The sequence below is a fragment of the Mchenga conophoros genome, linkage group LG14 (assembly GCF_057382185.1).
Source record: "Mchenga conophoros isolate Kocher_MC1m ecotype Shallow Benthic linkage group LG14, M_conophoros_male_GT1.1, whole genome shotgun sequence".
NCBI lineage: Eukaryota > Metazoa > Chordata > Actinopteri > Cichliformes > Cichlidae > Mchenga > Mchenga conophoros.
In genome coordinates this window covers 35,498,386-35,519,360 of record NC_140539.1, presented here as the reverse complement: position 1 = coordinate 35,519,360, position 20,975 = coordinate 35,498,386, and the positions used below count along the sequence as shown (strand labels likewise).

The following is a 20,975-nucleotide window of genomic DNA, read 5'->3' as shown; positions in this document are numbered from 1 at the left end:
GCTCTTTGTCTGGTTGTCCTACAACTTAAACATGAAGAAGTCTGATAAACTTTACATTATCTTGCAATAACCTTTCTGATTTTATTATTCTAACTGTGACCATAACCATGTGTGAGGTCATCAAGCTCTGAACTTTGATTTCTTCCAAAACGAGATAGTAAAAAAATGTCATGAAACAGTGTGCGATGCTCTTGAGAGCTTTTACTTTGAAAAGACTACAGAGGAATTCAACATAGCCTCTGACTGGATTGTTGTTAGTGAGTTAGGTTGACACATAACTTGTGAGGAAGTGAATCAGACGTACCGTAGCCACTGAGAAAATAACTGTTTCTCTCCTAACATTTTAATTTCAAGTAACATAACAGTTCAATTATTTGCATGCTGTTTTATTTCATTGTGTTATTCATACAGCACTTCATATATTTGTATGCACAGCTGCTCCTGGAAAACGAGGAAGATGTACAAAACAAACCTTTAAAGTCTTTACAAGTTATGATTGTGACTGTATCAAAACTCTTGGACCTAGTTTCTTCAGAAGTGTAGCCTTTTCTTCTGGTTATTGGAGCACAGGTGCTACACCTCAAATATGAAACATGAAGAAATATGTATTTCTAAACCCTGGTTCTCGCCCTGATTTTAATGTGTGTTAATTATTAAGTTCAGGGAACAACCAGCGCTTATTTATCGGAACATCTCTGCTCACCGCTTCCCATCAGCCAGCTATTCTTTCTCTATATGAGTACTTGTCTCATAATTAGACACACACACACACACACACACACACACACACACACACACAGCTGAACAACAGTCTTCTGCACTACTCTCCTTTCTCAGCACATGCAAAATTGAGGAGGCCATCGACTGGTGGCTCATGGGAGCAGGAGCACGGGACAACAGCCGAGCTCACGGCTAATGGTGGGAAATCTAGCAGACAGCTAACACTACAGTGGGGCAAAAAAGTATTTAGCCAGCCACCGATTGTGCAAGTTCCCCCACCTAAAATGATGACAGAGGTCAGTAATTTGCACCTGAGGTACACTTCAACTGTGAGAGACAGAATGTGAAAAAAAAAAATCCATGAATCCACATGGTAGGATTTGTAAAGAATTTATTCGTAAAGTAGGGTGGAAAATAAGTATTTGGTCAATAACAAAAATACAACTCAATACTTTGTAACATAACCTTTGTTGGCAATAACAGAGGTCAAACGTTTACTATAGGTCTTTACCAGGTTTGCACACACAGTAGCTGGTATTTTGGCCCATTCCTCCATGCAGATCTTCTCGAGAGCAGTGATGTTTTGGGGCTGTCGCCGAGCAACACGGACTTTCAACTCCCGCCACAGATTTTCTATGGGGTTGAGGTCTGGAGACTGGCTAGGCCACTCCAGGACTTTCAAATGCTTCTTAGGGAGCCACTCCTTTGTTGCCCGGGCGGTGTGTTTTGGATCATTGTCATGTTGGAAGACCCAGCCTCGTTTCATCTTCAAAGTTCTCACTGATGGAAGGAGGTTTTGGCTCAAAATCTCACGATACATGGCCCCATTCATTCTGTCCTTAACACGGATCAGTCGTCCTGTCCCCTTGGCAGAAAAACAGCCCCATAGCATGATGTTTCCACCCCCATGCTTCACAGTAGGTATGGTGTTCTTGGGATGCAACTCAGTATTCTTCTTCCTCCAAACACGACGAGTTGAGTTTATACCAAAAAGTTCTACTTTGGTTTCATCTGACCACATGACATTCTCCCAATCCTCTGCTGTATCATCCATGTGCTCTCTGGCAAACTTCAGACGGGCCTGGACATGCACTGGCTTCAGCAGCGGAACACGTCTGGCACTGCGGGATTTGATTCCCTGCCGTTGTAGTGTGTTACTGATGGTGACCTTTGTTACTTTGGTCCCAGCTCTCTGCAGGTCATTCACCAGGTCCCCCCGTGTGGTTCTGGGATCTTTGCTCACCGTTCTCATGATCATTTTGACCCCACGGGATGAGATCTTGCGTGGAGCCCCAGATCGAGGGAGATTATCAGTGGTCTTGTATGTCTTCCATTTTCTGATGATTGCTCCCACAGTTGATTTGTTCACACCAAGCTGCTTGCCTATTGTAGATTCACTCTTCCCAGTCTGGTGCAGGTCTACAATACTTTTCCTGGTGTCCTTCGAAAGCTCTTTGGTCTTGGCCATGGCGGAGTTTGGAGTCTGACTGTTTGAGGCTGTGGACAGGTGTCTTTTATACAGATGATGAGTTCAAACAGGTGCCATTCATACAGGTAACGAGTGGGGGACAGAAAAGCTTCTTACAGAAGACGTTACAGGTCTGTGAGAGCCAGAGATTTTCCTTGTTTGAGGTAACCAAATACTTATTTTCCACCCTAATTTACGAATAAATTCTTTACAAATCCTACCATGTGAATTCATGGATTTTTTTTTCACATTCTGTCTCTCACAGTTGAAGTGTACCTCTGGTGCAAATTACTGACCTCTGTCATCATTTTAAGTGGGGGAACTTGCACAATCGGTGGCTGACTAAATACTTTTTTGCCCCACTGTATAGTAGCCTAAACTGTACAGATTCAGCTGGTCGGGTATATTCAGAAAGCACGTAAGGAGTAAGTCTACTGAACAAATTAGCTTATAAATATGAGCTAAGTTTTCGTGAAAAATACTTCTCTCTGTGATTTAGCATATGCAACGTTCACATGACCTTCTCATAAGCTTATGCTTCTTCCTGCTCCTTTTTGAACATGAAAGTTATTTGGAGTTGTGGTTGCTCGTTTTCCTTTTGTTTTGCTTTGTTCATTTGTCTCTTTTAATTCTATGTTGTTGTACTTTTTCAACATGTTCAAAATAAAGATTCAGTCAATCAATCAAACCTTGTTGTGTCTGTGGTCTTCACAGCATGGCAAAACAAACAGGACAAGGTAATGAAGCTAGGCAACGTAGAATAGCACCAGACACGTACGCGTGTCCTGCATGTCCACATGCTGCAAGACAATTTCTGCTTTTTTTCCTTTTGTATTATTGTGATGGTTGAATTCACATAGAAGCTGAAAAACTAAAAAAAAATGCATTTACAGCAATATATCTTTAATTCTCAACATCAAAATTTCATTTTTATATGTCATGTTGTAAAACAAACTTAAACTGTATTAAAAACAGCTTTTATTTATTTTTTTCTTTTTGTTTAAACAAACTTTTAATCAACTTATACAACTATATCTGGCTCATGACATAATTCACATTTCACATAGACTGATATAAGTGAATCCTTATAAATAGCCTGAATTGATGGTTAAATTAACAGTTTTGCCAAGAAGCACTCAAACAGCACAAACCTCTGCCAGAGCAGCTCCCTCTCTGCACTGTATTTACTTTTAAGGGAACATTATTATATTTCATATACATTTCTCTCTCTCATATTTGTATTTAAACATACAAACAAGAGGTTTGCAGTGCAGTAAAATCATTATGCACTAGCAAGTGTTGGATAATTGGTATGGATTTGTAAAATAATAAACATGAATATCTTGAGTTGATTGCAAAAAAATTATACTACAGTATGTTTCTAAAAAAACTAAGCTGCTCGTTCTCCTTCTCATCACAATGCGTTTTCAAAGATATAATGCATTTTGGGGGCAATTTGAACATACAAGTTCCACTTGTTGTTTTAACCATATTTAAAGATGAAGGGATTTTATGAAGGTTTGGTTTTATCTGACGTTGAACAAGGTCAGAGGTCCAAAGCGACATTTAGAATCCCCATATATATAACTCCCAATATTCCTATATGTTGTACTGTCGACATGCTGACAGTACACACCACACTTATTACAAACATAGTTTCGAAGTTATGAGGCTTTTTCATCAATTTGCAACCAAGAAATCATTAAGCTGACCTTGGAGACCTTGTTGGATGTTGGGCAAATTAGTTAATGGATTGCTAACATGACCCCCTGTCTCTACACCCCTACAAATTTTATCAGAATTCTTTCAAAAGGTCATGTTAGCACTTACAAATAGGATGACATGCACGTACAGTGGGGCAAAAAAGTATTTAGTCAGCCACCGATTGTGCAAGTTCCCCCACTTAAAATGATGACAGAGGTCAGTAATTTGCACCAGAGGTACACTTCAACTGTGAGAGACAGAATGTGAAAAAAAAAAATCCATGAATCCACATGGTAGGATTTGTAAAGAATTTATTCGTAAATCAGGGTGGAAAATAAGTATTTGGTCACCTCAAACATGGAAAATCTCTGGCTCTCACAGACCTGTAACGTCTTCTGTAAGAAGCTTTTCTGTCCCCCACTCGTTACCTGTATGAATGGCACCTGTTTGAACTCATCATCTGTATAAAAGACACCTGTCCACAGCCTCAAACAGTCAGACTCCAAACTCCGCCATGGCCAAGACCAAAGAGCTTTCGAAGGACACCAGGAAAAGTATTGTAGACCTGCACCAGACTGGGAAGAGTGAATCTACAATAGGCAAGCAGCTTGGTGTGAAAAAATCAACTGTGGGAGCAATCATCAGAAAATGGAAGACATACAAGACCACTGATAATCTCCCTCGATCTGGGGCTCCACGCAAGATCTCATCCCGTGAGGTCAAAATGATCATGAGAACGGTGAGCAAAGATCCCAGAACCACACGGGGGGACCTGGTGAATGACCTGCAGAGAGCTGGGACCAAAGTAACAAAGGTCACCATCAGTAACACACTACAACGGCAGGGAATCAAATCCCGCAGTGCCAGACGTGTTCCGCTGCTGAAGCCAGTGCATGTCCAGGCCCGTCTGAAGTTTGCCAGAGAGCACATGGATGATACAGCAGAGGATTGGGAGAATGTCATGTGGTCAGATGAAACCAAAGTAGAACTTTTTGGTATAAACTCAACTCGTCGTGTTTGGAGGAAGAAGAATACTGAGTTGCATCCCAAGAACACCATACCTACTGTGAAGCATGGGGGTGGAAACATCATGCTATGGGGCTGTTTTTCTGCCAAGGGGACAGGACGACTGATCCGTGTTAAGGACAGAATGAATGGGGCCATGTATCGTGAGATTTTGAGCCAAAACCTCCTTCCATCAGTGAGAACTTTGAAGATGAAACGAGGCTGGGTCTTCCAACATGACAATGATCCAAAACACACCGCCCGGGCAACAAAGGAGTGGCTCCGTAAGAAGCATTTGAAAGTCCTGGAGTGGCCTAGCCAGTCTCCAGACCTCAACCCCATAGAAATCTGTGGCGGGAGTTGAAAGTCCGTGTTGCTCGGCGACAGCCCCAAAACATCACTGCTCTCGAGAAGATCTGCATGGAGGAATGGGCCAAAATACCAGCTACTGTGTGTGCAAACCTGGTAAAGACCTATAGTAAACGTTTGACCTCTGTTATTGCCAACAAAGGTTATGTTACAAAGTATTGAGTTGTATTTTTGTTATTGACCAAATACTTATTTTCCACCCTGATTTACGAATAAATTCTTTACAAATCCTACCATGTGGATTCATGGATTTTTTTTTCACATTCTGTCTCTCACAGTTGAAGTGTACCTCAGGTGCAAATTACTGACCTCTGTCATCATTTTAGGTGGGGGAACTTGCACAATCGGTGGCTGACTAAATACTTTTTTGCCCCACTGTATGTAAACGCTACCAAAAACACAACCATCACGCGGTAATAATCAGCGTACATCAACACACTTATTGATTTCTGTATCTGCAGATTTCTGTATCAGTGAGCTGTCTTGCACACAGTGAACGTTGATCCTCTCTGTCTCATGAGCATGGCCTGCAGAGGGTTGCACACGCTGCAAGATAATTCTATTAGCAGTGCTGGCAAATGTGCTTTGTGGTGGGTAGCCAGGTCTAGCATGACAATACTCAGTCCCAGGAGAAAAGCTGATAGGCGACTGTGCACCGTGAATGTTACAGAGGCATCAGAATAATGTCATGTTAGCAGTGTGAGCCAATGCCACGCTGTAGCACTGAAGCAATATAAAGAGAAGCCATAGATTTCTGCTGTACTTACAGGGAAGAAGGTGATCCTGTATCACTGCTGCTGAGGCCTGGAACCCTGTGTGTGAGTGTGTGCATGTGTGTGGTATGTACATGCCAGAGGGTGTGCGATGAGACAGATGAAAGCCGGCTCAGGTAAGGTAGATAAAACAGTGTGCCCGTGTGTCCTTGCTGAAGAGCAGACTGGAAGGCGACTGCTGCCGGTCAGACACTGAGTGACATTAAGGCTTCATCCACTAAACACGGCTGTCGCACACTGGTGACGCAGCGCATGTGACAGCCTTCCCCAAACCACCAAGAGATAAACGATGCACTGCTGATCACAGCAACTTTGCACAGCAAGTTTCCGCAAAACCAGCATTCAAATATTACATCCGTAAAGAAACACTTCATATCCTGGAATACAATAAAAGCACCTTTTCTCTATACAGTGACAAAGTTGGCTCATCAGATGTCCACACTGCTATAATCTGTCACGATGAATCTGTGTTTTAAATTTACCTGAAAGCGAAGGATGATGGTCCAGATAAGGCCCAGGGTAAGGCGATGGTTTCCATCCACAATGTCATGGGAACCGACGTTTTCCAGGTGAACCCTCTGCTCTTTAAGAAACTGCAGTGCTTTGTCGACGTTCTCCAGGCAGTGGATCCGCATTCGACCTCGTGTGGGCCTCGGCTGTGGCAGGAAGAAGAGTTTGAGTACTTTTAATAAGATAACTGTTATTATTGACATACTACATGTGGGACTATAGCAAACATTGTTAAAATAATAACAAAGACAGTCAAAAGGTTGGATTTACTTTTAGAAATGACAGAAGTAAAAACCACTGAGGAGAATCTGGGGATATTTTTAGCACAAGGGCAAGTCCTTTCTTACAAATGCCCCCACTGTGAAATAAAGGAAAACTTAAGGAGACATCATATACCAGGCAAAGTGGTAACTGACTGGTAACAAACAGACAGACAAACAAAGACAGAACCGATTACATGCTCCCTCCTTTCAAGTGGAAAATAACCAGAAAAGGGTTTTCTGCAGAGCCAAAGACCCTGGACACTATGGGTCATAGGATTTTTTTTTTTAAATGTTCTAATCTCTGAAGTTTACAGACGCCCTTCAAATTTCTTTATTCAATTTTTTAAAAGTCCGTCAATGAGGGCAAATATTCAGTCAAAATGAAATCAGTCAGAAAGAAACTGACAGAATGAACAAAAATGAAGGATTACAAAACTAAAACCATGACGGCTCCTACCAGCAGCTCTCCACTGAGGACCTCCAGCAGTCTGGTGAGCATGTATCCATCCCTCAGGTCGTTGTAAAGGTCAGATATGCGACAGGACACCCTGGCTAAATGAGAGTTGACCCACTTTGTAAAAGTCTTCTTTTGCACTGCATCTCGTTCATCTGAGGGAAATTAGGAAAGACATTTTAAGTTAAAGGAACAGATACAATAATATCAGCTTTATATATGTGAAATGATTAGATCGGAATCACTTCAAATGGCCCTGAAAGACCTTTTGTTGCTTTCAGCTGCATGCACGCTCATGCTTGCCCCTTGCCTGACAAAGTCGATCTAATACTTTATGAAATATTTTCTTCAAATACCTAAAATACAAGGTGCACATAATTCACTATTAAACAGTTAAGAGATGAAAAATCTAAAAATATAAAGCACTTTGAAGCAACTGTTGTTGTGACTGGGTGCTATATAAATTACATTTTATTAAATTGCATTTGATTAATTGTTTAAAAATGCCCTGAAAGTAGGTATTATTCATTTTGTATATGAACAGATAATACGGTCAAATGTCTGCATTTGTGTAAATGTGAGTAAGCATGTGCACTGATCTGCTTGTGACCTCTGACCTGCCAGGGCCTTGATGCGGGAGCACTCGAACAGTTTGGAGCTGGTACACTCTGTCTCCCAGAAGCCAGAGCCGATTGGTCGGTTGTTGTTGTTAAGCTGGCGCTGGGCTTCCGCGTTGTCCAGGTCTGGAGAGGCATTAGCCATCGCGCCCGACGCCCTGCGAAAAATCAAATGCTGTCATAATATCTGATATCAACCTGTGTGTGAAATAAAGGATGGGATAAAGTCTTCCTGGTAACATATAAAAATGAAATTGGAAAAAATCATCTGTACAGTCATGCTTGATGAAATATGTTTTGAATGAGCCAATATAAATATCAGTGGATTTGCTTTAATGCGCTACTCACATACAAAAATGCATATATATGTATGTGAGCACACTGGCACATGCAGAGGAGAGAAAAAGAAGTGCCATTGCTCCATCCCCACAGGTGAAGAGCCTTTCGCACCTGATAATTAAATTAAATTAAACTAAACTGACTTCACACGTCCTTATTAGATATCTCTTAACCCTTATTCAACCGCACAAGTTTAGCCAGCAAAGAAATTCAGACTCAAAATTCATGGTTTAATAAGGAGACTTCTGCAGAAATAAGGAGTCAATAGGTCCTTTCCTGTTCATGAATGATGCAGTACCTGTCCTTGGCATCAAAGCATTTTACAATAGCAAAGCTTAAAATAGACTTAAAATGATTTGGGCATCTCATCTCTTCAGCCCGTCCCTTTGACAGCTGAAAGCAGGTACATAAAAATAGCTTCTAAACCTCTGCATGAAATCACACTGTGCTGAGAGTTAAGAAACAGAAACATTCGAAACAACAACAATGAAAAACCTCCTGTTCAATTTTCTGATATTCATCAGCTTCCGCTGCATTCATTTGAAGAGCTCACAGAGATGTTTGATATCAGTTAGAGGCTTCAATTAAAATTAAAATGAAACCTTAACAGTGAGCACTGGATAATGTGGTGTAAATAGTCTGCTTCGAGCAATGCACGGTTCGGTTTGTGGCACTCGTGACAGAATTCAGAGCGCACATTAAAAATCAGCAGACTGGGTGAAAACTTAAACGCATCTCTGCTAGAACAGCTTGGAGGCTCTGAAATAAAAATTTGGGTTTTTCCAAATTAAGGCACCAAAAAGATGGTACTGTCTGTTTCAGCCTTCTTCATACACACCCTCTTCAAATTTTTTAAATGCTTTCTTTAACATATAAAGGATGTGTCATGCAAAAAATAGATGGTACCTCCTGTCTTTTCCTGAATTTGACAGTTTGTTGTTTTCAGTGTGCGTGTGTGTGTGTGTGTGTGTGTGTGTGTGTATATACACATGTTTAGACATCTTTGTGAGGACACAAAATTGGCATGCTACTATACTTGTGGGGACTAAATGCCCGTCCCCACTAGTTTGAAGGCATTTTTGAGGCTCAAAATGTGGTTTTAGTGTCAGGAGTACAATTAGGTTATGGTTAGGTTTAGGCTGAAGGTTAGAGTTCGCATTGATTTTTAATGGTTAGGCTTAGGGTAGGAACTGGTCAGATGGACTGGTCTGACAATTTCAGAAAGTGCTGAACTGCTGAGATCTTCCCACACAAACCATCTCCACGGAACATGGTTTAAGAAAGAGAAAATATCTAATGAGTAGATACCATAGGTCAGAGGCAAATTGCCAGACTACTTCAAGCTGTCAGGAAGGCAACAATAGCTCAAATAACCACGTGTTACCACCAAGGTATGGAGAAGAGGGACTCTGAACACACAACACACTGACCCTTCAAACTGAACAAGAATCTGAGGGTACAGTTTATACTCACCAAACGATATAAAGAATGTTGCCTGGTCTCCGTTTCTGTGACATTCAGATGGTAGGGCCAGTCTTTAGCACAAACAACATGAAAGGATGGATCCATCCTATCTTGTATCAGCGATTCAGCCTGGTGCTGGTGTGTGGGGATATAATCTTGGCAAACTTTGGGCCCCTTGATACCATCTGAACACGTTTTGTGATCATAGTGTGCCCATCTTCTGCAGGATAGCACACCATGTCACAAAGCTCAAATCATCTTTCACATGACAGTGAGTTCACTGTATGGGCTCTACAGTCAGCTGATCTATGCATCACTGTGCGATGCTATGATGCCAACATGGACCTCAAGTCTTTCAGGAATGTGTCCAGCACCTTACTGAACCTCCACAGTGACGAATTAAGGCTGCTCTTAATTCTTCATGTTATTAAGCACTTGCCAGGTGTACCTAATAAAGTGACCAGGGATTGTACGCATCACAACAGGCATTAGAAATATAAAAGCTTGTGTCGGTAATGATGTATAGAGCAGTGCACTGGACATTAAATAAATCATAAATATTTTAGATGCACATTGGGAATCTAATAAGAATTCCCAGGTAAATACAGCATCGTTAGTTTTCTCATGTTCTCACTCTTTGTGTTACACACACGATGAATGGAAAATACATGCAATGGTTTCTCTTGGTGAGGAGCAGATGTGCCTACGGATATAAAAGATGCCATTTGGTGCTCTTCTCCAAGGCTGCTAACAAAGGGGAGGGAGGGGGAAGAATACATGTTTGTTTCCATGGCCCCACTGGGAATCAAACCCACAGCCAACTAGGCTTTTACACATGTGGGTTCAAGGGGAAAGACTGATGATAGAAATGTATTCTCTGTACATTTATCCAGAGGGCTTCTTTTGTCATACACTTATTTCTCTTTAAACTTCTTACAAAGATAGAAAGTGATGTTTAAAAAACTGCTGGCTCATTTTTGTGGCTACATTGTTTCAGTATGGTTGGTTTTTTTTAGCAGATACAGCAGTATGTTTGGTGGTCATCCTTCAGCATCCTAAAATCATCGGCCTTTCCAGTGTGCACTCATTAAAACCCCTGTCCTTGAAATGCCTCACAAGATAACACAGAATGAAAAATGTTCTCCCCCCTTTCCCCTCCCAATCCCCTCCCCCATTTCTCCCTATACCCTTCTTTCAACACATAGGAAGAATACACCCAACAGTTACATGCCCTGAATTTGTATTGTTACTTTTTAGTTAATGTTAGTAACACTATACTCACCCATTAAGTTCAATTTATGTGAATGAAGATTTCAAGTAAATAAAAGGTCAAATAAGCATTTGATGTTACTGTTTAGGAAGGTTTCTCTGAAGATTCCTGCCTCAGACTTTTTCCCTTTTCTCTGTAATCTCTTTTTCCTCTCCTCATCTGGCCCCTTTTTCCTGGCCTCCTCCTCCCTCTGCAACAAAAACCCAAGCTCACGGTTGTCACTATACCTAAACCACTGGAAAAACAACATAGCCATATCGAGTAAATGTCAGCGTGCCCTGCAAGACAGAAAGAGAAGAAGTAGCTGTGCACATGCACTTAGCTGTCCTCCCTGGAGAGGATAAATATTATAGAGCTTTCTATCTGGTGATGATGCAGAAAGAGGACTGCAGTGAAATCCAACAAAGTGAAGCCTACAGTAAATCAGATAAATTTATAGGTAACCTGAGTGAATGAAAAGACAACAATACAAAATGTTCTTTTCAATTAACTTTAACCTTTAAATAACAAAATACTAATAGAATTGTTTTGGAAATGTAAAAAAAGAGATAAAATTAAGCCCAACCTTTCAATAGATACATCTTCTCTACTTTATACAGTACATTTTATACAGTACATTTTATTCCTCAACTCATCGTTATCTTAAAAAAAAAAAAAAAAAAAAAAAAATACAATTTGTGAGAAATAAAAATCATGAAAATGCTGTATTCTTTGAACATTTGGATACTTCTAATGAAGGATTTGTTTATAATATATTGCCAGGTTTATTCTGTTTTCAAAGAAGAACAAATGAGTCAAATGCATATGTTTACATTTATACTACAATAATTAAACAGTTGGGTTGCAAAGGTCATTCCTACTACAATCCTTCCAAGCTCTTGCATGACTGCTGAATATTAGTGCAAACTGATGGCTCGGGACAAAAGCCTTTTCTTTTTTCTCGACACCAAAGCGCGACCTTTCCTGTTAAACATCCCTAAAACACGGGCTCTCCCTTTACGGCCGCACTAAGAACATCACGCAGCGCTCTATTTTGTGATTAGTTTTCAGATGAGTGGCAGCTGATGGTGTGATCTCAGATGTTGTAAATGAGCTAGCCCCTTGTTTAATGTCCCTAAATCCCTGTACAGTTTTCACTCTAATCCCCCGTGTGGACTAAAGTCACTCGCCAGCATTTTCCTTCAGAACGTGTGAGAGCCACCTTTGAGGTTGGCTGCAGAGTCCCACCATGCTCTGTACTGACTGATATCGCAAGCCATGAAGCCAGCAGGCTCATGTGAATGTTTAGACAGAAACACCCCAGAAAGAACCAGGAGTACTAACATGGGGACCTTCACTGAGAAATATCTGTGGCCAGACTGATGTAATGACTATAAAGCAACAGAAGAGGCCTGCAGGTGAATCGTGTATCTGCAGAAAAGAGGTCCAATGTCTAACGTGTCAATAGTTTATCTTTTGATTGCAGTTTTTACTTAATTTTTGCCCATTTGCAGCATTTAGACTGATCATGAGATCTGCAGGGTTTTTTTTTTAAACTGAATTTCAACCAGATTTAATATCAGCCGATATTAGTTCTTTATAGACTTACTGATGTTAGCATTTAAAACAGACAACAATTTGCTTTATTTAGGTAAAGGAAAGAAATAATCTTCAAACATGAGCTCTGGTGTTCCATCAGAAGGCTCTCTGCACCGACACATGTTCGGAGCACCACAAACCAGCAGTCAGCCAGATTAAGTTCTCCACAACTGTGCTGCCACTGTATCTTATTAAGGCTCAGAAGTAACAACACATAACAAATGTTAGCGAGATCTGCTTACGTTTGTGTATTGGATTTTTAAATCACCACACATTAGTATCAGTCTGAAACCCCCCCACTTATATCAGCTAGGCTCTGATTTTAACTCACCTCTATCACCGCATTAGGTACTTTCATGCAATCCAAAAAATAGTGTTGCTGTTTCTGTTTCATATCTAGCTCGTTTATGACGTAGGCCAAGTTTCTTTCAAAGATGTTTGCTTTCTAAGTGCCTCCTTAGCTTGTGGCAGCATGCTAGCATTAGCCCTCCTGACATATGACCCACTTTGACTGAGGGCTGCTAACATCCACAGTCCAGCTAAAAGCTAAAAGACTTGTAACTTTATAGATACATTTTCTTCACATGGTGGATCATCCAACAAGCTTTCCCCTTTATTAACCTCTTGTTGTGTCTTTCTCTCATAATTCTTACCATTTGATGATGACTAAATGAAGCTGGTTGTGAAAATTATCCTGTATCCAAACTGTGTTAGGTTACCTGTGGTGGACGTTTAAAACCTCTTTAGTTGATGACGACTGCAGGAAAAAACCTGTAACTGTATATTTTTGTAGGGCGATAAAACAAACTGAAATACGGATTAAAGCCGGTGATTGGATTGGAAAAGTTGAACCACAACAAAAGTCCGCATCAGTCAAACTGCAGCCAAAATACATGACTGCTGTATCTGCGCGTGTGTATGTGCGCGCGCACGCACGCGTGCCCTCTATTCTCCTTGCCTTGTTCTTTGCCGAACCTCAACCACCTGGTGTCCTAAAATCAATCAAATCAAACACAAGGCTGCTCTGGTGTGTGTGTGTGTGTGTGTGTTATCACCTTTATTCTAATAATCAGACTCAGCTGTTCAGGAATCAGTCAGCCGTAGGCAGTCACACACACACACACACACTGCTGGCTATCTGTTTTATGCTCTGTTTTGACACACTGAACACAGCCTGCAGGAAAGTTTAAAAAAAAATGTGACCGCAAACTTTCATCTGTATTCATACTTGTGTAACACTAAATTCATTCTAATATTGGCAACAACAACAACAACAATAATAATAATAATAATAATAATATCAAACTTCTTTAACATCATTCTGGAAAAACAGTTAATGTCCATGAGATCTTAAGATATTGTGTGATGTGTCTTTGTTGAAGAACCAGGAAAATATGGAAATATATTTGGGGGACATGGTGGATTTTAACTCCCCAAAAAAGCTGAGGTGCCTACTGTGGAGTGTACATGCAAACATACACGTGTTACTACTTGTCCTAAGTCCACAGGCAGCAATCCTGTGCTTCACTTGAATGAGAATCAGAGTCATGTATGATAACGTGACCCGATTCTGTGCTGTCTGCAGGTGTGAATGTGAGCATGAATGGTCATCTGTCTGTTTATGTTAGCCCTGTGATGGACTGGCGACATGTCCAGGGTGTACCCCGCCTCTCATACAGCAACAGCTGAGTTAGGCTCCAGCCACCCCCTGACCATGAATTAGATGAGCGGTTAAGAATGATTTAATAAATGACTGACTGTGTCACAGAGTAGCAGAGCTTCACGGATAGTAACACCACTGTTTTCTGTCATTGTACATTCGTCTCCTTTTCCTTGTCCAACTTCAGGGAAAAATACCACTGTGGGCAGTAAGCTAGAAGGATCACCACCCCCCTTTCTTTGTCTGTATGAAGTATAAAATCAAAAAGCAGAACAAGCTCACAAGCAGGAGAGACAAAGAAAACAGCTTTATTATTACTTCTGACATCTGTTGTTTTTCTGCTGTAATACATTTTAGTGCTCAAATCAGATGCATCTTCATCAACTATTGATGTGGACTCCATCGACATCTCTCTACATCACTGCATATCAAATATTTTTGTCACCAGGTTTTTTTTAAAGCTGCTTTTGGTGCTTCTTTGACTATGATCCAACTCAGAATATGTTATGGTTTAATGGTTTTACTAACCACTATATTAAGAACACTTTAACTACCAGGAGTGTCGTGATAACATCAGATGCTACTGGACAAACAGAAGACACATTTAAACTACTACAGCTTCAAAATAGTTCTGAAAATAATGAAAATCAAATCAGAACAGGTGCCGATGTTGCCTGGTGAAGTTAGCATGTCACAAGTCCATATAATTACGCACAGTCATGTCCCAGCAGGTGCAGGGGGGGGGGGGGAGAGTCAGATGAACCTGGTGGATCCTGAACAGTTGATGCTGATCAGGGCTGGTGAGCTTCAAAATGAAAGTGCTGAGTAATACTGCTGATGATCTTTCATTCAGCCACATAAATACAAAACACCTCCAAATGTTTTATTCTGAGAAGGCGACGACAGAAGCGAGTCCACCATAGTGTTTCACACTGCATTCAGCGCACATGCAGACATCTATTAATCTGACCGCACTGGTAATTCAGCAAATATAATTTCAGTAGTTTAAAAAAAAAACCTGTTAAAAACAACAAACTTGGACCAGAAAGTTTTGATAAATAAAATCAAAAACACAGATTCAGAACGGGGATCTTGCTCTGATGTTTATGTTGAACTCTCGGGGTTACAGAGTTCGTAGGAGGCAGCTGTGCCAACACCGAAAGATCAAACCTTTAAACAGCAGCGTCCTCTCTGAACTCTCCATGGTGTTGGAAGAAAGAGCATGAATTGCATCTGTGGCCGTGTGTTCTCTTTGACATCTTCCATATATTGTTAAAGCCCAGTAGATGCAGTGGAAAACCGCACAAATAAAACCAAACACTGTCATATTTACGTATGGAACCTGATAATATGAAAGAAGTTATACAAAATAAAACACTCGCGTTTGGTAAGTTTTTACTGCTTAAATAATTTGTTACAGAGTGACATGTCCTATTTTATTTTGTAAATATTTTTATATTAAAATATATTATTTCATTCCAATGTCAAGATCTGCCTGTTTCACAGTAAACTAAATTATCTCAGTAAGTCACCTTGAACTTGGCAACCTGTGATGATAATACTGAAACAAATGAAATTAGCGCTGGTAAAGACAGGACAGCAAAAATGGGAACTTTGCCCAGAGATATCTTCTCATCTCTCACTTTTAGGAGAGAATCTAGATCATATGAAGCTTTTCTGTTTTTCTCCAGGTGGACCTGAACCCTATATCACTGTGGTTTATAGGACAGCATCTAAAAGGAAATGTTCTACATCCAGGGTGGCCATCTCTGTTTCTCCCCAGGTGGTTTGAGTGTGTTTACGTGACTGCGTTTCAGCTCAGTCGTGACTCTTTTAGCTGTTCTCTTTACTTTGAGGTTTTATCATCCAGACTTGTATCTGTCAGTCTTATTGACATGGGTATGAGAGATTGTGTCTCAGTTTTTCCTGTACATTTAAACAAGCTTTTGAACGTTAACCCTTAATCGGTTCTTTTAAGACATGCCTGTCACATTTCAGTTGATTTCTTTTGCTTAATCAATAGCCTAGAATCCACAGCTATCCATTAGGGCTGTTTGAGTAGAGCAGAAATGAAAACCACAATTAATTCGGTCAATATTGAGATTATGATCTTTTAATACAACTGCTCGTAGAATTCATTTCTTGGGAGTAAATTTTCTTGAACTTTCATCCAAAGATAAAAAAAGAAAGATTTTGAATTAAACCCTCCACAGCCTGGTAGTCGGTAAATTTAGAGAGTACCAAAAGCAAAGTAAGAACCAAGCACAATAATCATATAATCATATAATCTCAGAGATTTTGTTTTGATAATCACTGGAAGCCAAAATTGTAACTGAAGCTTAAAATCTGACTAAATGCACAGGCATATTATCCCATTAAAACAAAAACATAAGCTGAATATCTGCACAGAACTGCACTCTTTTTGACAAAAAAACTCTAAATGGATTTATTCTGCTCACTTCCAACTCTATTTTCTTTCTTTCTTTTTTGTCTTTTTTTTTTTGCTTTTAAAGTAGCACTGCGTGGTTCGCAGTTTTCTTGCGCTAAGCCTCGATGCATCCACCGCTGTCTGAAACATGCAGTTTTAGCTCTCCTCCCTTTAAGATGACTTTCTTCTGACTGGCTTAAAAAGCAGGTGGGAGGGGCTTCTGTGCCACAGCCAGACTCGTTTGCCTGAGATGACCATATTTGGAATATCTGCACTCACTGACCATATTAGAGACAAGATTTGTATTTTTTTATTTTTACAAATGTTGGAACCTGAGTTTTTGGCTTACAGAAACTACTTGAAAATGTGTTCAAGTTTATTATAAACTTCCATTATTGTAACAATATACAGCCATGGTAAAGAGACAGCATAACTCTTTTATGTTCTAGGGTTTTACATATCAAGATACAAATAAAAATAATCTCACAAAGTCAACCATGACTTAGTTTGTCACTGTTGCAGTTATTGTTACACATAAAAAACAAGTTGTTTGAAGTTTACTTTAAACAATGTATTATTGGTCAGAGTTATCATTCATAAGTTTCCTGTTGCTTTGTTATTCAGGGATCATCTAATAGTGTAATTACTACTGCATGTCTACATCCATACATGTGTGAGATTGCAGAAATGTCAGTCGTTACATCTTCTCCTCTAAACCACTCAGTGTTATTATGGCCTTCTCTCACTAGCTATGCTGCTGAAGTGAGCCACCACAATAAATCACAGTTTCACCAGCGACGTAATGTAAACACCCCCACGCCCCTTGCCCCGCCTCCCTGCTCTCTCCTTTTATTATCCTTCACACTTTTGCAGTTGTCCTCTCTCTATTCCCACCGCTCCCTGTGTCCTAACCTCTCATCCTCTTTGTCTGGCTTCCACAACTTGTGTTTTGGCAATTAGTATCTGACACTGATGCCTCTAAACTAACTAAAGAATGACCATAGTCTAAATGCTAACCACCCGGTGTCCTTGAAACATACACTTAACCCTGAAATGCTGCATTGAAGCAGTTCCGTCATCAATGGTAATGTACAGCATGCAGTGACCACAGAATGATGGTAACGTGAACGAGTGCTAATATAAACTGTGTGACTGTGGAGCTGAAAGAAGAGCTGATGGATCCCATGAGCTTCTCTGGGTCGAATGTTTATCCCATCATTACTAGTCTGTAAATTATATACAAGTTTAATTAAGTCTACTTCCAGTTTCAGTCACGTATTCCAAAACCAGGACAAGAGTTTAAATGTCATTGTACTTTTTAAACTTTACCACTTAGTTGAGTCTTGAGTGTAATTTTACAGCCATCTGTAAAACTCGGTGGAGGCACTGATCTTTAACATTACTGAAGCAGTGTGAGATCAGCTTGACAGAAAACAGAACAAAAGTCCTTCCAGAAGCCAGGAGAACTATTTCTAAAGACAACATAAAGAACTGACAAGAAAGCTGACAACTTATTTCCCATTTTCCTTGGAAGACATAAAGAAATAAGGGATGGCTCTAGCACCTACTGCCCACCACTGTTCTCTTTTATACCATTATACTTTTTTTACTATCTTTTTTCCCATCTTTCCCAATGCATGTGTAACAGGGGCACCAACCAGTCATATAATATGTACCCACAATGCAGTTTAACAAAGCCAGTTTTACCCAGCTAGCTGCTTGTGACTCCTCTGATCATATAAAATAGGATGATAGCTCATGATGTTCTCCTCCATTCTGATGTTGATAAAAAAAAAGAAATGTCTATAGTGTTCTTGTTCATCTACTGCAAATATGTGGCTCATTGTGATTTTAACAGTTTTGGAAGGGGGGATTAAGTTATATCAGGCATTTGCTACACACATATATAGTGGAACAAATTAAAACTGCAATATTAATTTACATGGGTACATTTTCCACAGAGCATGTCGACAGAAACTTCATAAACTTCCCACTAAAACACTACCTCAGATCTTGCGTATGGATCAATACGGCTCCCGTGCAATGATGAATTCTCCAGTCAGCAATTTCTTCTCTTTATATTACTCCACCAGTGATCCAAGAATAGCTTAAAGTACCTCACGGATGCAGGACTGTCCATCTCTTTTGATATAGAAGTTAAATTTAGAGATAGAGAGAATGAGGGAGAGACAAATATATAACCAGACGAGGTGAGAAGACAATAAACTAGAAAGATGAAAATGAAGTGTGATATTGTGGAATATAGATGTTAGAGAGATAAAGGAAGGAAAATATGGAAAAAGAAGTGAAATAGAAAGACAGTGGGAAAATAAAGAAACTGATCTGAGACAGATATAGGGGCATATCACCAGAAAGATGAGTCGAGTAAGAAAGAGAGACAGCTGCCAGTGTTAATCAGTCAGCGGCAGCAGCTCTGTGTCTCTAAGGCTTAATCTGGACCAGACCCTCAGTGCACCCCCTCCCCTCTTTTCTTTAGTCTTCATCAATATCGTCACATACACATCATTTGGGGACATTAATCACAGCCTCTCCTAGCTCGCTGATATCCCATCTGCCTATTGACAATTGTGAGGAGAACGCTCGGTTACTAAAACGTCTAAAGATTGATTAAGTGATTAAGTGTCAGACTTTGGAGGGTTCGAGAAAAGTTCAAGACGCCACATTATTCTCCATTAAAACATAACTTTGTCAAAAAACGCCAAAGTTAAAGCGTTTTTACAGTTTTACAAGCATTATTTTATCAGTATGAAAGAACATCCCATCAACCACTGCCAATAAAATCAATTTTCTGTGTGATCACAGCCATCAAATCAACAGGAAGCAAGATGTGAGCATGTTCATGTTGAACATGAACATGTGAACAGAGTGAACTCAATTCTACCAATTGTAGTAGCTAAATCGCACTAATTCAGCTGTCTGTACAGGAGCAACAATGATGGCTCGTTTAAGATCAGATTAGATTTAAATGCCTATTGTAAACACTACTGTCTTTTAATACTATTACAATAACCCTGAAATTAAATAATAGCACTCACCTGTGCTTTAAAGATTAAGAATTTCTTGTCCTTTATCTCCACGTTGGTAGAATTGTTGAGTCATTGTCTTATATTTCTGTTTGTATGTTCTTGTTTTTACTATTGATCTAACTCAGTTTACTTGTTTCATGCAAAGACTGTATTTAAAAGATGATGCCACCCATTCATTAGTGAAGTCGAAAGCTACGACTTGAGGATTTGTTGGTGTTTCTACGTGCGAAGGGTGAATCATGACGCTCCTTTCTGAAACCTAGAATAGCCAAAATTGACAAAATGGACTTCGTCTTTTACTTATTATAACCTGAAATGAGCGACTGAGCCCATAACCCTATGGCAAAAATGTTTACAGAGGTCACGTTTAAGGTAAGTTTTTTTTCGTTTTCCTTTTTCTGTAAACCTGGAAGTTTTTTTGCAGCCACAGGAATCAAGAGGAACGCAGGAACTTTCACATTTGGCTTCACTTTTCAGACCCGGAAGCTACGTCCATCTTTTATGCTCTCTGAGTGTTAAAGTGCTGGTGGAAAACTGGGACATGTGAACTTTCAGAGCATTCATGTGTTGTTTCAAACAGGAAAAATGTTTGCTGCCTCGTGACTATAACAGATACATAGCAGTTATAGAGTCAGTGCAATAGCTTGTAAATGTTCATTTAAAGTTTATAGCTACAGCTACATTTGGACATTTTTCTGCTGGAAAACCGCCAGTGAGTGCACGGTTGCAAATGATAGAATGCTGACACTCAGCCTTATTTCCCCTTGTAATTTCATATTTTCTGTACAATTTTCATCCTTTTGCTGCAGTCAGGTTTCTGTTATTGATCTGTGTACAAACTCAAATGTGTAGCAATAATGTTCTACAGCTCTTACATTAACATTTAACAGTGAACCGAACATTGAATATTTAATCCAATCTAACTTTACGTTTGACTGTCATTCTGACCCAAACATGACCCCAGGTTTAATCCCAAACTTTATCCACACTGATATTACCTGACAAAATATATGGAATCTGGATCATTCTTTGAGGGAGTGATGCTGTCTCTCCTTTTCTCCTTCACACTCACTCACACACACACACACACACAAGATCCTTCACTGTGACGTCACACAGTACGCACTTTACACACTGCACTGAGTCACTTTGAGTCACTTCACCTCAGCACAGTGAACCCGCATCTGTAAGCAAGGGCAGCAACCACACCCAAATTCTGAGTCGACAAGAACACGCCTCTTAAAACAGTGACCTTGTGGTCTGATAAACAGCAGAGAGCTTCAGTATCCTAAAGATGCTGTTGATC

At 40.0% G+C, this 20,975-nt stretch overlaps 1 protein-coding gene across 4 annotated transcripts in view; it reads right to left on the bottom strand.

The window, feature by feature from the left end:
- The window catches only part of sptbn4b (spectrin, beta, non-erythrocytic 4b), a 102,030-nt gene that overhangs the window by 79,108 nt on the left and 1,947 nt on the right, over window positions 1-20,975 (bottom strand). For 3 of the 4 annotated variants that reach the window (XR_014888222.1, XM_085244188.1, XM_085244190.1), the window contains exons 2-4: window positions 7,884-8,041; window positions 7,270-7,421; window positions 6,522-6,695 (exon numbers count right to left, since the gene is read on the bottom strand). Coding sequence is in view for 3 of the 4 variants with exons in the window: in XM_085244188.1 (XP_085100314.1) it covers window positions 6,522-6,695; window positions 7,270-7,421; window positions 7,884-8,028 (471 nt within the window). In the remaining variant the exon portion in view is untranslated. Of the gene's footprint in view, window positions 1-6,521; window positions 6,696-7,269; window positions 7,422-7,883; window positions 8,042-13,187; window positions 13,220-20,975 lie in introns of those variants that run through there. The other variant, XM_085244189.1, reaches the window with a different exon arrangement.